At 38.7% G+C, this 15,561-nt stretch overlaps 1 protein-coding gene across 5 annotated transcripts in view; it reads right to left on the bottom strand.

Annotated features, from left to right (window-relative positions):
• ASB3 (ankyrin repeat and SOCS box containing 3) overlaps positions 1–15,561 on the bottom strand; it is a 58,253-nt gene that overhangs the window by 15,066 nt on the left and 27,626 nt on the right. For 2 of the 5 annotated variants that reach the window (XM_064509759.1, XM_064509763.1), the window contains exons 2-7: positions 13,100–13,312; positions 10,773–10,931; positions 4,214–4,326; positions 3,509–3,644; positions 2,024–2,201; positions 302–499 (exon numbers count right to left, since the gene is read on the bottom strand). In XM_064509759.1, coding sequence (XP_064365829.1) covers positions 302–499; positions 2,024–2,201; positions 3,509–3,644; positions 4,214–4,326; positions 10,773–10,931; positions 13,100–13,295 — 980 coding nt within the window. In that variant the 5' untranslated portion in view covers positions 13,296–13,312. Of the gene's footprint in view, positions 1–301; positions 500–2,023; positions 2,202–3,508; positions 3,645–4,213; positions 4,327–10,772; positions 10,932–13,099; positions 13,313–14,511; positions 14,663–15,370; position 15,561 lie in introns of those variants that run through there. The other 3 variants (XM_064509760.1, XM_064509761.1, XM_064509762.1) reach the window with 3 other exon arrangements.

Genomic DNA, 15,561 nt, shown 5'->3' with positions numbered 1-15,561 from the left:
CAAGTTCCCAGAAGACAGAGATGGGTTGATAAGGCCTTTTGAAAGCAAGAAAACTAGACTACGATTATGTTCTACAAGACTCCTCTTCAAAGGGCCGGGCTTCCCAAAGGAGCTTGGAGCAAGGCTCTTTCGTTCACGCTTGTGACCCAAACCCCGCACGTCCCTCAGGTACTTCAGGTTTAACCCTGTCATCTCAAGAGTGGAGGAAGGAGGGCAGGGCAACTCTGCGTAGTTAGAAAAGGGAAACAAATACGTGCCAACACGGTTGTGAATAGCTTCAAAATATAAGAGGTGTACATACTCTTTTTGGAAAACCATGCACATGGGTGATCTGCAGCCAAAGGGGAGGCACTTTTGAGCATCTGCGCTGTAGCCTTGCTGAAGTAACACTTCCAAGCACTCCTTGTTACCGCCATAAATCGCCGAGTACACGGGGCTCACTTTGTCTTTTCCTCTGTCACAGAGCCGATCAGTAAGTGGTATGAGCAACTCCAGTATGCTGCAAATATTTAAAATCACTGTTTATTTGTGAGGTCTTATCAAACAGTTACATTTTAATTTTCTGGTCATTTCTCCTAAGCTCATTGCCACTTAGGAAGAAAAGCCTACCTACTTTTTTCCTCTGCGGCGTTTGCTTAAGAGAACAGCATTCATCATTTCACACGTCTGATCACAACAAACACAGCCGGCTTTGCCATTGATTTTCATCAGAGACTGGCTGGAAAAATGATATTGCTGCACACAGCCTTAAATGCCTCCGAATTCTGAGCAGGTTAGCAACAAACGTACTCTAACCAAACCAGAGGTGGCTCCTTCAGGTTATCCAACAGTCCCTTTGACAGCAACACAGCGTGCTTGCAGTGCTCATTTAGACCTGTGAAGTTTGGAAGTAAACCAAACATGCGAGTTGCACACAAAAATGAATATTCACTTCTGCTCAACAGCACTCACCGAGAGCCTGAAGCAGAAAAATTGCTCTGTCTCACAACTCACGCCTTTGACCCACATCCTTCCCAGCTAACAGGGATCAGTGGGCAAACACTGGTTCCTTTGCCAGCAGCAGTTATTGATGCCGCTCAGAGATTGCAAGCTATGTAGCGTTGCAAAAGCCACGAAGGCACGTTTGATTTAAAGACATTTCTAGTACTGACAACTCTGCCAACCCACCTTTCACTTCTCAGAAAGCTGAGGAAAAAAACAGCTCTCCATATCTACTACCACAGTCTGACCTCCTCATCAGCTGGGGAGAAGCCTCAGTTTGACACACACAACAATCGGCTTCAACAACAATCCTTGGGCTAATGATTCAGGATCAAGCATCTGCACTAATAACTTTGCACTCGGTACCCTTCCTTTAATACCTTTGCTTCTAAGGGCTGACGCACACGTGCAAACCATAGGGTTCCTGAGGGATGCTTCTCCGAGGGGGCCTGCCACTCCGGGAATTTCTTTCCGCCCTTGGTCTTCTGCCAAGTGGCAAAAGCCACTTATTTCATTGGCACTGGACAGAGCTACAAATGCATTTTGCAAGGATTACAAGAGCTGTTTTGTGGCTTTGATTTTCTGGCTGGTTCAGCTCATTCATTATTTGCGTATGGTTCCTTCTGCCGCTTCGTGGCAGGACTATAATGCTAATCAGGAGCCGTTCAAGCCACATATGAAGCATATGCTATTGTTATTTATATTTTAACATGAAAAACTAATATGCCTTTATGTAATATGCCTTAAGTAATATGCCTATACTATGTGAATTGTCTCCGATTCAGTAGTTGCTTCCTTTCTGGAAACCCCTCTAAACTGATTAGGAAATGGATCAGACCCGGATGAGATGCTGAATTCAGAACAATTGTTCACTTCCCTGGGAATACTACCAGACCTTTAACACACACAGAGAATGAAGAATTCTAAGCTACAGACCAGCCTGACAACTTAGTTTTCCTCCTTTTAAAGCTGAGCATTCTCTTCTTTGGTTAGGTTTTTATTACCAGAATCTTTCATTTGAGTATGTTTTGTAATCACCTACTTCTTATGGCCCATCTCAGCTGCTGCGTGAATAGGCAACTGCCATTCTTCCTCATTACAGTAGAGATTTGGATCGGCCCCTTCGGATAACAACAGCTCCACGCATTTGGCATGGCCCTCCTGCGCAGCAATCAACAGGGGAGTGGCTTTGTCCTTGGCTTGACAGTTGATGTTTGCACCTGACAAAGAAGCCAATACTTTATATGATACATCACCACCATGGCACAGCACAAAATAAACAAAAAATTAGTATTAATTAGTAATTGCTTTTCACAGAATGACTTCACCATGCAACTGTTTTCCATTGTAATAATGAAAAACACCTACTAGCTTGCTGCAGACTTTTTAAACTGTAAATGTTTATATATATTAGCACAGTGTTCCAATGACCTTCTTAAGTTCTGTAAGTATGGCTTACGGCTCTTAGGAAAGAATTAACATTTTCAAAACTCAACTGAGTTTTGTGTGTATATTTTCCTTAGATTAGCACAAGGGTCTGATGAAGACAAATTATTTTATATTTTTCATACTATTTTTAAGTTAATCACAAAATACTGAAAAATGCAGTGCAGCAAAATATTAAATCCTTAAATATTTGTCATCTATGCTGCACTTATAAAATTGAACTAAAATAACATACTACACAGGAAAAACACTTTCTCTAAAAATGACACTGACATTATTCAACATGCCAATGATCTTGCTTTACTGACAAACTGTTAGGTCCATAATCCTGCAAATTACTAGCAGTAGCTTGTGTCCTAATAATAAAAAATATGTTAAGAAGCAGAACTATAAATCACATTCATTGCTTATATATACAGTCCTACAAATTAGCTTTATGTGTAATTTTCTTCTCCTGTCATAAAAGGAGAGAACATTCTCATGAAGCTGGGGGGCACCATTCCAGCTCCCTGAAGGATCAGCACAGCAGATAAACAATAGATAAACATGCTGGAGGAAAGGCAAAGGTGATATTTTGTTTGCAATCATTTTTTGAGATATTGTCCCATACGTATTGATAGACAAGTTAGTATGATTTCTCTGGTTAGGTTAAGGCACCCTCAGGTTTAAGAATTAAGCATTTAATTTTGATTGTAAGGACACACGCACTTAGACATACAAAGCGCTGATTAGGTGAATGAAACTACTGCTGTTGCTTTAGGACCAGAGAGAGGTATCTTCACTTTGCCTGAACAATATCCTAATACAAGAGTAATGTCGTCAAAATCAGACCACTTATGTAGTGGTATTGAGAGTCATTAGTAAGACTGTGAAATCTGGTCCTTAACCTCTTCATAGGTTTGATCTCCTATTTCTTAGTATCTCTTGATGAAAAGTAGATGAAATTACTGAAATAACAAAATTTAAATAATTAAGGTGGAATTATGAAATTATGAAATACAGAAGTAGAACCAAAATTGTATCTGCTGACCATCTGGTGCAAGTTTAAACACAGTGATGCTAAGTGAATGATGGCAATTACCATAGGACGCAAGCATTCTTAAACTCTCCAGCTTTCCGTACTGAGCAGCAACAAACAAAGGTGTAATTCCAAAGTCATCCTCACATTCCTTGTTTGCTCCTTTCTCCAGGAGTATTTTTATTATCTCAGTGTATCCCTGAAATACATAATTTTACCCTTAAACAAAAAAAACCAAAAAGGCGGAATCGACCAAACCTCTTTTTCCAAAATTTCCCAACAGAAATCAAAAAGATGCAATATAGTCCATATTCTAAATAAAAACTGAAAAACTAGACAAATTTAATTTTTCCCATTTATTCATTTACTCAATAAACAAAAATGGAAATTAAATTAGTTTATTACAACCATTAAGCTAACATATTTCTATTCTAGAAATAGGTCATATACCTCCTTATGATGAGATACTAAATAGAAATCTTCCTCAAAAAAAAAAAAAAAAAAACTTATAACAGATTCACTCCCCAAATATAATAAATAATCTCATAAATACATCCAATATTTATAATACTTAAATAATTACTGCTACCCAACACCTTGTGTCATTTCAGATGCACTCTTAAGGGTATTCCAGGTGTACTAGCACTTAGACTGCCTTATGGCTGTTAGGGTGGTTTAGGAAAAATCTCCTCATAAAAATGCAAATTACAAATTATCATTCAAAATACAGCAATTACATGGAAATGATATGATGCACTTACAGGTTACCTGAAAAGAAGCTTGGTGCAAAGAATTCCATCCAGACCAAAAATGATGTCCATTAATATTTGCTCCATATTGGAGCAGCAGCTTTACAATGCCTGAATGTCCATTTTCAACAGCTTCAAAAAGAACATTTAAAGAAATACATATAATTAAACAGAAATATAATAAAGAGAGTCAGTACAGAACTCACACGATCTTGTCACCAAGTTCTCGCTGCTATAATCATAACTCTTTTACATTTACCTCCCCCCCTCAAAATCCAATTTGTTCTAATGATTGTGCAGCACTGATTACCATGACATTTGCAGTCTGGTCTAAATATCAAACAACCAACCTCCCTTCCATCATGTCTGATATAAAACAAATTACTTCCAATGTTGCTTAGAGACAGGGCAAAACAGGTTATGCTCCAAGATGGAAAGGTACACATGAAAGTGAGTGAGTAGACAGGAGAGAAAAGTATCTTTCTCTTTCTTCAGGAGGGAGAGCAACAAAAATCAAAGTTAAGTGAACTTAATTGTATCTAATTTCTTACCCTCAGAATTAAGGCACTTATCTAAAAAACACTCCTAGAAAAAAGAAGGAATTTATGCACAAATAAAAAGGGACAATCATTTGTGTAAAGCAATCAGAATTATTGTTAAATTTGCTATTCAATGATATTCAAAAAGAACTTAAAAGAATGCTGACTGTGTTTATTCCTAAGAAAAGGCTGTTTCTCAGATTAACTAGAATTTTATCAGACCAGTTTTAAGTAGTAATCTGAAACCATAACAACTTTCTCAGATACTTTCTTTCGTTCGGTTGAAAGGTTTAGGTTTGGGATGTAATGCTCTGAATATGCACATGTATCACAACTCACATAAGCCACTTTTCCCTTATCTGTCAGGCTGGATGCAGATCTCATGTAAACTGTAAATAACAAGGGATTTTACTTCTGACTTACCTTGTAGGTGGAGAGCACAGAACTGATCCTATTCGCACTAGAACTAATTCTTTAGAATTAGAAGAAAAATACAAGTGTAGGCAAAACAGTCCAGAAATTATCTGAAGCAGATTTCTCCTTTTTCAAGTCTGCTTTCAAAATCAAGGCTTCTCTATATGGTAACTGGAACTCTGACAGATTTCCCATCAACTCTGCTTACTGACATTCTTACCAACTGGAGCATCTTGGCACAAAATGTGTAAGAACAAGGACCAACTAACAGAAAAAATATTTCATTCTACCCAAAGTTTTGTCAAAGAAACTGTCTCGTGTAACACAAAGATGATCAACAACTGTGAACTGTGACAGAATTCCCACTCAAACAGCTATTGAAGTTCTTACGGACTTACTAGAAGAGATTGAAAACCCAAAACCTTAGAGGTGAGGTGAGGAATATTATCTCAGCGAAGCCACTGTCTTCGGAAGAATTTTAAAAGACCTCTCTTAAATACTGAAGGCTTTCCCAGAGAGACCAAATAGACTGAAGGTATTCAATCTTTATTGGTCTCAGGATTCATCGTGTGAAACCATCCTAACTCTCGGCCTGAGAGCCGCCTCTGAGCCTCAAAGAGTATGCCTGGGCAGGCTTCAGGAGACAAACAGGACCAAGTACTGATGTCCACGCCTTGTGACCATGCCAGCACCATACCAAGTTGAAGCCAACAAGCCCTGATGTGAAGCACAGTGTATTAGCCAGGGTCCATCACTGGGCTAACTCAGCTGCTGTATCAGAGCTTCCTAGGGGTCTGGGCAGCTCTCATGGAATGTCAACATGCAAAAAATTTCCTTTTTTTTTTTTTTTTTTTTTTCCTCTTCTATGAACATATGACTTTCCTCAGTCACTCTCTAGCTCTCACTTTACTTTCTCTTCCTGAATAGGGAAAACAAGAGACCAGTGTGGATCACAATTAAGTGTCAAAAACTGGATGACCATCTAAGCAATACTAAAGTTTTAATGAGTAACGATCACGGAAGCATACCCAGAATGATCATAAAATGAAATGGGTTGTTGCAAACTTCTATATATGCTGCACAATTCAGGGAAACAAAATTCTGGAGGCTTTGGATTGAAGCAACAAGTAAAACTGTAGGTACAGGCTCTCAGACAGGTTATGTTAGAACAGCAAAATCTACACAGCCTAAATATACTCCACATATTCAGCTTTATTATAGAAAAGGCTATTAAGTACTTCTGCAAACAGTGCTTCTGTAGGTGATTATATAGGCTGTTCCTAATAAGAATGCACTAGAGTATCTATGCCTGGAAGTGATAGACCCACGTGTGACCAGCAAGATCTGTACGAATGAGAAAAGCTGGCAACGCTCAAACAAATGACAAAGAAAAGTACTGTATGAAACCCCACTGCCTTGAAGATCCAAGGGGTATCTTAGGTTCATTTGCCCCTTTGAGCATGAATTACAACAAATGCAATGCTACAAAAGAACAGGGGCTGACAAGCCTGACTATGGGGAAAGAAGAAGAGATGCTGAAAGGAAAGACAAAGGTATTTAAAAATCATGGCATCTGGGCCCCTCCACATAAGGTATTAAAAAAAGGGAATTAAATGTATTCTGTGCAAATAAATTAAATGTATTCTCTTTGCAAATACATGTATTTAAAAGAGTAAAATACTTTAAGGAATTTCTTGACTAACCTCATGTTAAGACACACAAAATATTTCTGTCTTTTCCAACATAGGTCAAAGGATAATCAACAGTGTTATTTGTATCAGAGCAGCACCACTTCTCCCAGCCTGATTGCCTATTCACACTGGAGGTTTTCTAGAACTGATACAGGTGAAGCAACAAGCAAAACCAAATGAGCAGAGAACACAATTTAAATGCCAATGCAAACAACAGATGCAGACAAATCAGATATTGAAGTTAAGAGGTTACAGCCACAATTTCTGGATTAGTTTTAATTCCCTTTTCCTAAAGCATGTTCAACATGATAATTGTCTCCAATTTTATTCTCAGCATTTTAATTCTTGCATTTTCTTCTTGCAAAAATAAACCTTTTGGCATTTATGGCAGTGCCGATCTACAAGATGGTTTGCTAACCAGCAGACCACTACACTATCAGAAACACTGCCTCTACAGTGAGATTACTTAATGAACTTCTGCATCACAATTTCTCTTAGACAGAAGACAATAGTCTGCAGATAAGTAATGTGATCATTGTTCTTTATCGATTTTTATGATCAATAATACATCATATTTCACCGTGACTATTTGTAGGAATATTCTGTTTAACTTAATAAACTTCTAACAAAGACACATAACTGAAAATATACAGTTCCTCTTACCACCTGTAACATTTCTATTAGTGCTTATATTAGAGCAACGTGGATTTCAAGCAGCCCAAAATAGGGGCTGGGAATGAAAATTCTTCCATAAAATGTTATATATATTTATTCTGGAGAACGGAGATGGATATCTAAGTCTCAAAACAAACAGTACCAGCAAAGGCTGTCCTGTAGAAGTCTTCCATGAAAACTCTCCATGGAATATTCCAAAGTCTGCAAGAAGTTCCTGTGCATTATTTGCCAAATTTAAGTCAAGGCAGCAGAGTTTTAAGGCAGTAACTCAGAAATACTGCATTAGGCCCAACTCCAGCTTTCCATAAACAGAGCACAGAAAATACTGTCACAACACTGCAGTGTAAAGCGCTGTAACACTGAGCAAGAGACTCAAGTTTCTAGCAGGTTCAATACTTCCAGGAGTAGCTTCTAGTTACTGCTAACTCCACATGCATGTCTGTGCAAGGCTGAGGATTTTGCACAACGTAAGGCACATCCAATCGTCAAAATAAGCAAAAACATTTATATCCCACAGTCTTCGAGCAGAACAAATATCCTTCCAGAGAAGGATACGGACCACGCTTACACACAAGTACAGACATTCTGTAGACAACAACTATCTCAATCACTGCCAAACTCTCATTTTTCTTTACAGAAGGATACTTTCAATGAGAACAGCTTTAATCCACGGCAGTCAGCTTCTGTTTCTTAGGTCATGCTGACACCTGCTGGCATACAGGCAAAGAATCCTAAAGCAACAGACAGTTAGAAATGTGCCTACCCTGCTCATCTACCCCCATCCCCAGCTGACCCCCCACCCCCAAATACGGATTGGGCATTTCCATTATGGCAGGACAGCACACTCCAAGCCTTGTAAGAGCTGCCCTGGAAGTCTCTTCCAGGGTCAGCCTTGACATAGCACATGAACTATCTGCCCCCAGATACCTCAGTCTTCTGCACACGCTTCCGTTAGTGCAAAACGATTAACAAAAGGACAAGCTTCTCAAGCACATCCTGGTCCGTACAAAGGCACCTACCTGCAATTCGTTAATCTCATCGGGACTTCAGCAGTGTAAGGGTTTATGAACAACTCTGATATTTTTCTCAAAGCTTGTTTTAAACACCAATCTAAAAAAATTTTTTTTAAATATATGTGAGAGTTTTCATTAACACACTTATTGACAGGTCTTCCTTTTGCCATCCTGATCCTTCCTCAGGGTTTTGCCACCAACAAACCTACCAAGACGCGTCTCTTGTACGAAGACAAAGGCCCGCAGCAAGGACAAACACCAACGCTCCTCATGGAGCCAAAGCCTTTCAGAATCCTCGGACACGAGCTCACGGGGCGCCTGCCTCAGGCTCGCAGTATCGAGGTGCAACGCAGAGCTGCGTCGTAGCTCCGTGACACCCTCTGGAATAGCCTGGCCATGAACTTTCTCCTCTCTAAAAACCTTTGGGCTCTGCATCCTCAGGATCCTTCCTCCCTCCACTCTCATCTACTCAGATACTGGGCTAATTACCATTACCCAGCCTTCCTTTAATGGCAGTTTCCCCACAAGTGCTGCCTGGCACAAGCAGCTTTAAGCAAATAAGCTGTTAAAAAGTAACATGTGAATAGACTCCTAAATAAAGCTAGCATAGTGCACAACTTAATCTTTTCCTTAGCTCAGTATAAAAATAAGAACTTGCCAATGAATACTGTGTTTATTGAAGACCAGGGAGGCAAAAACCCCTCCTGGGTTTGATTTATTTACATTAAAAAGGCCCTTAAATACAGGATTATTTGTCTAAGTAGTATGTTAATGATAGCATACAGGAAGCATACACAAATTAGAGATCAAAAGCCTCTACCTTCAGACAGTTTTGAAGAGCTAGCTTGAGAATAACCAAACAGGGGACCACAACACTTAAGAACAAAGTTTTTTAAAAAGCCATCCGTAAAGTAAGTTTCTTTTTAGGAGGTACTAGCTATTAGAAATAGGCTATAGCTTTTATTTGATTTATTTTTGCATTTTATCATAGGTGATAGTAGAGCAATAATTCTAAAATAAAAAAAAAAAACTATATGCAGAAATGCAACCCTACATATTAGTTTACATGTAATAAACCCAAAAGATGCTCAGCCTATCAATTCCATAAGCATTTGCAACATACATCGACAATCTTTTGCTACAGGAGACCACTAAAATATTCAACAGGTTTACAAATGAAAAATAATCTTCAACACATCATGCAGAAGTCATTTAGAACAGTCATTTAGCACCCATGAATTATTTCTTTTAGACTCTGACACTGTAGATGTACCTGAAGACAATAAAGCTCACTTTAAAAGCATTGACTTAATCGATAAGCACTCGTTCACAAAACAATATAAAGAGGAAGAATCAGCCTACTCAGTATGTAAATAATTTGCTTCTTTTATAGAGACATGAAGGCATAGACATATAAACTAAAAATATGAGGTTTCCTTGAAGGCCTCTCTTACTAGGAAAATAAACTTTTGTTTACGAAAACTAAAAATCATAAAGTGACAATAATTTTAGTCAATCATAAAAGATGGGAAAAAATCTTAAATGTAATCAGTATATCACTACTACTCTCAAGAAGTGAAACTTTTTGCAATTTTCATTTTTGGAAATAGAACAAGTCCTTCTAAGGTCAGTGCATTTGGTCACATTCAGAGCACCACAGCTAACAAGGCTCTCAAAGCCACTTGCACTATTCAACACCATGCTATAAACAGTGCCTAGAAAACAAAACAATAAAAAAGATGTTTTGGAATGTCTTCAACTGCAAATGCTTTGTCTTAAAATTGCACTGAAACTAGCAGTTTAATGGCAACATACTTTTTAAATACACTATAGACCATCAAGACTATAACTTTCCAGGAATAAGAGGACTTTTCACATAAGAAGCAGGGAGGAATTTAAAAATAAAAAAAGACTTAATACTCCTACTACAGATGTAATTCTATACCTTCTAGATCTTTTCTGCGCTTGAAAGAAACAAAAGATGTAAAAAGTCTATTCTGTTTTACAACTTTGTTTTGAAGCACAGTCTGAAGCAGACTTATCCTTAAATAGTAAACAATTTTTAGAACCACTCCATCTCTGATTCTACAGCCTAGTATTTCTACAAAAGGCTTAAAAAAAATAAAAAAAACAAAAAACAAACAAACAAAAAAAATGATAAGCAGTGAATAAACTCTGGAATATACTGTGACTCTTCCCTACATATCAGTATTTTGATTCTCAGCTTTCAAGAAAGCATGCATCACCTAGAAACAGTGGGGTGGTTGCTTCAGTAGTAACTTCATTAGGATCAGCTCCAGCTTCCAAAAGAATGCTGACACTTTCCACGCACCCATGGCTTGCAGAAAGATGCAGTGCACACATCCCTTCAAACGTCTCTGATTTTACGTAGTTATCAGATGGAGCTACAAATGGGAATAATGAAAGAGGTGTATTTAGCAGTAAATTATATAACTCAGCTGTTTTCTTAAAATAACTGAGTAATTTGAGATGTATGGTCTACAGAGTACCATGAACATGCTTTTAGACTATTTCAAACGGCACTGTCAGTTATTGCTGGCCCTACACAGTTACATGCTTTGGACAGAGAAGGTAATGTAGAATCAGTTGTCATTCAGTTTCTTAACTAATCTGACACACAGACAGCTAAGGACTTTAGAGCAGAAGAAAAAGAACGTGGGACACAATGTCCCACAATAAAGTGAAGAAGTACATTTGTTGTCATAATTGCAATTTTCTTCTTTGCCTTTTTAATGTAACAAGTGAAACCAGCATGGACAGCCACTCTCTCTTGCTTTCAGGAGGTGGTTATGAGAGGTAGAGCTCAACATCTATTTAGCTATCTTCTCTTAATTATTAATCTTTCAGGACCTCTCTTTTGTCAATGGACAAAAAGTAGCACCAACTGATGATGATCCCGACCATCCTAAATTAACCAAGACACTGGAGGGGCCCTTAATCCTTTACTGACAATATGGAGAGTAAAAACAAATTTTTTTTAGATGGCTGAAGTCAGGTAAGATGAATCCCATTTTGAAGCTTCAATGAAAGCTGAATGAAAGCAGGAGATTCACCCCAATGAGACCATTCTTAATTATCAGAAATAGGGTTGTATCTCAATAAGCTGCTGAAGCTGCTTGATCTCTCATGAAGAGAGTGCCTCTAACCTCTATGAGAGAATGTAAGATATTAGTTTCATAGCACATTTAATATATTATGTGCCACTTGGCTGGGTTTTGAGTATATATTACCTGACCTTGATCCTCAGTGGAAGAAACCATAAACATGCTAGGAAGCTCTTCAAGAATCTTCCTTTGTTTAGGCAGTACGAGGGAGCCTGACCTCATCAACAGTGTGCAATCTCACTCACTTTTGATATGAACAGTATTGAGAAAAAAATAGCAGTTGCATTGTATGAGAACAAACAATTTATATACAAAACAGAAGATTAAGTTTAGATTAATCTTAGATTAAGACTAATTTTAGATTCTTGCTTCTGTAAAACAAAGCAAGCTGCAGCTAATGCATGAATGAGGCCTTTCAAGGATCGAAGCTGGGAAGACATGAAGGGGATGCTTAACAGAAGAAAGATGTGTTACTATTTGATAGGTAGATCTACAGATTTAGGGAAGAAGAACAGAGAAGAAATGATTCCTACTATTTTTGATTATTATCACGTTATTATCTATCATGTTATCATGAGTATTAGCATGTTATCATTTTGAATATTATCACATTACCATCACAGGTATTATCATGTTGCCCAAAGGAATTTCTTTTATTTAGTGGCTCTACACTTCTAGAGCTTTACCACATTATCCATCAGTATATTCTCCTCATAAGGTGTTCAGCACTTTGCAGGAGCTTAACCAGCATCCAGTACTCTAGGTTCTCACCTAGGACTTAACCTCTAGTCTAGGAGACCACATTAAATCAGACAAGGAGGGTTGGCATGATGGTTGACCAGGCTGTGCAGAAGCAACAGTGATCATTGTACTGAATGTTCTTATGTGATATAAGCTGTAAGTATATATTATCCAGACATTTGAAAAAACAAAAACTTCCAGAAGAGAGCCTGAGGTCAGCCCCTCTTCCTTTCTCTTAGCCAGGGGAGTATCTGACATGTTCTGCTCTCAAGTGAACAAAGAGGTCTACAACTGCAAAAAATTCTTTAAAAATAGGCAACTGCTACTTTCAAACACTTGAGTTGGCAATTTCAACCAGCGTTTTAAATACTACATAACATAGTTACTCCTCCATAACATGAACTGAGATTTGGTTGTTGACTACAGTTAGCACTGACTGTACATGTTTTCAGCCAGGTAATAAAACATAATATCAAATACATCTCTGTACAGAGTAAGACAGTGCCTTTAAAAAAAACAAACAAACAAACAACAACAACAACCCCCCCCCCCCCACAAAACTGTATCTAGTCAAATTTTATGAAGGCATATTTAAGTTTACTAAACAATTAAGAATATGATACAAGAAATGTATCTAATTTATATGATTTTATATCACAGAATAATTCAGCAGATAATTGTACTATTTCATATCAATTTTTCCTTACCTGCATGAATAAGTAACTTCAGACATTCACTTGAATTGCAAGCTGCTGCTTCATGGATTGGCATCCATCCCCTGTTATCTGGAACATCAATACTGTATCCCTGTTTAATTAGTTTCCTTAGCATTTTCACATTTCCTTCTCTAGCTGCAAGTCCCACAGTGGAACATCTATCAGAATAGGCCTCTGTGAAATCCATTCTTCATAAAGTGAACTCTGAGGTAAGGAGGGAGGAGGAAGAGAAGGAAGGAGAAGAGAAAAAATAAGCATCTGCTAGTACAAAATACATATATACAGATTACAAAAGACCAGAACAGCTTTAAATACAGGGACAGAATCACCAGGTCTGTCCAGTTTCACAGGGATGTCCTCTTTCTGAATGAACTATGAAACAGAGCCTTGCAGCAGCACCACTTCACAAAGAAGTATTTTGCCATGTCATTTCAGTAACATTTAAAGTCTCACACAAAACTGCTTTAGTTAGTAACCCATGCATCTTGGTATCATTTCTACATGATAACTATTTTGTACATACAGCTGTAAAGCAGATATTTCTGATACGCTTTATCATTTACTCCTTTTTAAAGACTCGGGTGTGTCCTAAGTACACAAGACTAGCTTCAAAACCCTACAGTCTAGAGACCCAAATCTGTTTCTAATGAAATCTTCATGGACAGAACATCAATGTGGAAGCAGTGCTTAACTGTGTAACCCAGTTCTGGGATTAGGTTAGAAGCCCATGTAAGACAAATATCGTACAAATAAAAAGGGAGAATTAAAGAAAGTTACAAAGGCTTTTAGCAAGCTTGCTGGCCTGAACTCAGAGCAAGCAGGTTCAAGCCCTGCTGCAGTCCAGCACACTGCTGATGGTGGAACAGGACACATAGGCGCTCTTGGAGCTTTGCTAAATAACCGACCCTGCTCATGTAATAAAACAACATAAAGGTGCTAAGAGCTGATCCAACTCCCAGATGACTGAATCAAATAATACCTGACTCCAGAAGGAGCACAGAGCTAGGGAAATACCTCTCAGCCTGGAAAGTCTTAGACTATTCTCTATAAGAAACTTTCCAGAAAGAGACCTTTGGCTAATCCTGACTGAAAGACAGTGCTGCCAAGCCCACCGCAGGGCAGAAGGCTGGGTTTTTTTCTTCCTGGTTACCAAGGGCTAATTTTTCTTTCTGGTCATTTATGTTTCTCACAACGACCCCATGAGCTGGAGAAATACAGTATTGTTTTCAGGAAACTGAGACACAGAAACTGCTTTGACTAAGGTCCCAAGTCTTGCCAGCCCAAGAAAACGAGTGCCACAGCTTCTTCAGCGGAATTTTCTTGCCTAGGACTTTTTTCCCCACACACACACACAAGCAAAAGGAAAAGGAAGAACTGAAGCTATTTTGGCAGTTAAGACTTACTCTCAAAAGTGACAAGATTCCCAAGCTGCAGACTGCATGTAGTTTAGAAACACCTGAGAATAGTTGAAGAGGATCAAGCTTGGGAACCCACCAGTGGCAGCCCTGGGTAGGGAGAGCTAATTTACACCTTTCATAGGCAAGGTAAATTAGCATACCAAGCTGTCACAGCTATTAAAAAAAAAAAGGGGGGGGGGCACCTAGCTTCCCCTATTTTTACCCAACTTACAGGTTCCCTGAGAGGCATTATGCACAAGAGCACTTCTCTACTTAAAATATGTGACTCCTGAAAACACAAGTGAAATCACTACCTTTGGCAGGGACCTTAGAAAATTAAGGTTATGATATACTTTCATAGCCATTACACCACATTACTAAAATGCACCCTCATCCAGAAAGCCCCTAAACCACATTATTTTACCAGAATCTAGGCCTATACCAAAGAGAGAGCCGTGCTGTACTGGTTTCACTTGCACACGCTTTCCATAACCGACCACTACTTTCCCAGACAGGACATTCTGCTAGACTGACGCTTGGCCCAAGGAAAAGATGGATACACTTACGTAGTTGGTAAAATGGTATAAGATATTTTAAGATAATTACTTTAATAGTGATAATTAAGGTTTAGAGAGGCTCTGTACAGATGGGAGAAAAATCATCAGTGATTGAAGTTGTCATCACTCAGCCAGTTCAATCACTTGAATGCTCAGAATACTGTGCTGGGTCTTTTCCAAAAGAAAAAAGAAAAAAAAAAGAAAGGAAAAAAGGAGAGGTAATTGATCACGGTCACACAAATTCTAAGCACCCTGCATTTCAGAAACGTTAAGTATTTTCACACCAGCGTTTTAAAAACGACGCGCACCTCAGCGCAGACAGCCCAGTAACGCCGCATACACTGCACACAAACTCCTCAGAGCAATTTCAGCTGCGGTAACATTAAAAGCACCAGTCCGGCCCGAAGGCGGAGGCTGCAACGGGCAAACCGCGGGGCAGCAGGGGAAACCGAGCCGGAGGGCGCCCGGGGGCGGGGGGGGCGCAGACAACCGCCGGTGA

This window comes from Dromaius novaehollandiae, chromosome 3 (assembly GCF_036370855.1).
Source record: "Dromaius novaehollandiae isolate bDroNov1 chromosome 3, bDroNov1.hap1, whole genome shotgun sequence".
Lineage (NCBI taxonomy): Eukaryota > Metazoa > Chordata > Aves > Casuariiformes > Dromaiidae > Dromaius > Dromaius novaehollandiae.
The sequence above is the reverse complement of the archived record's forward strand: the minus strand, read 5'-3'. Positions and strand labels throughout refer to the sequence as shown.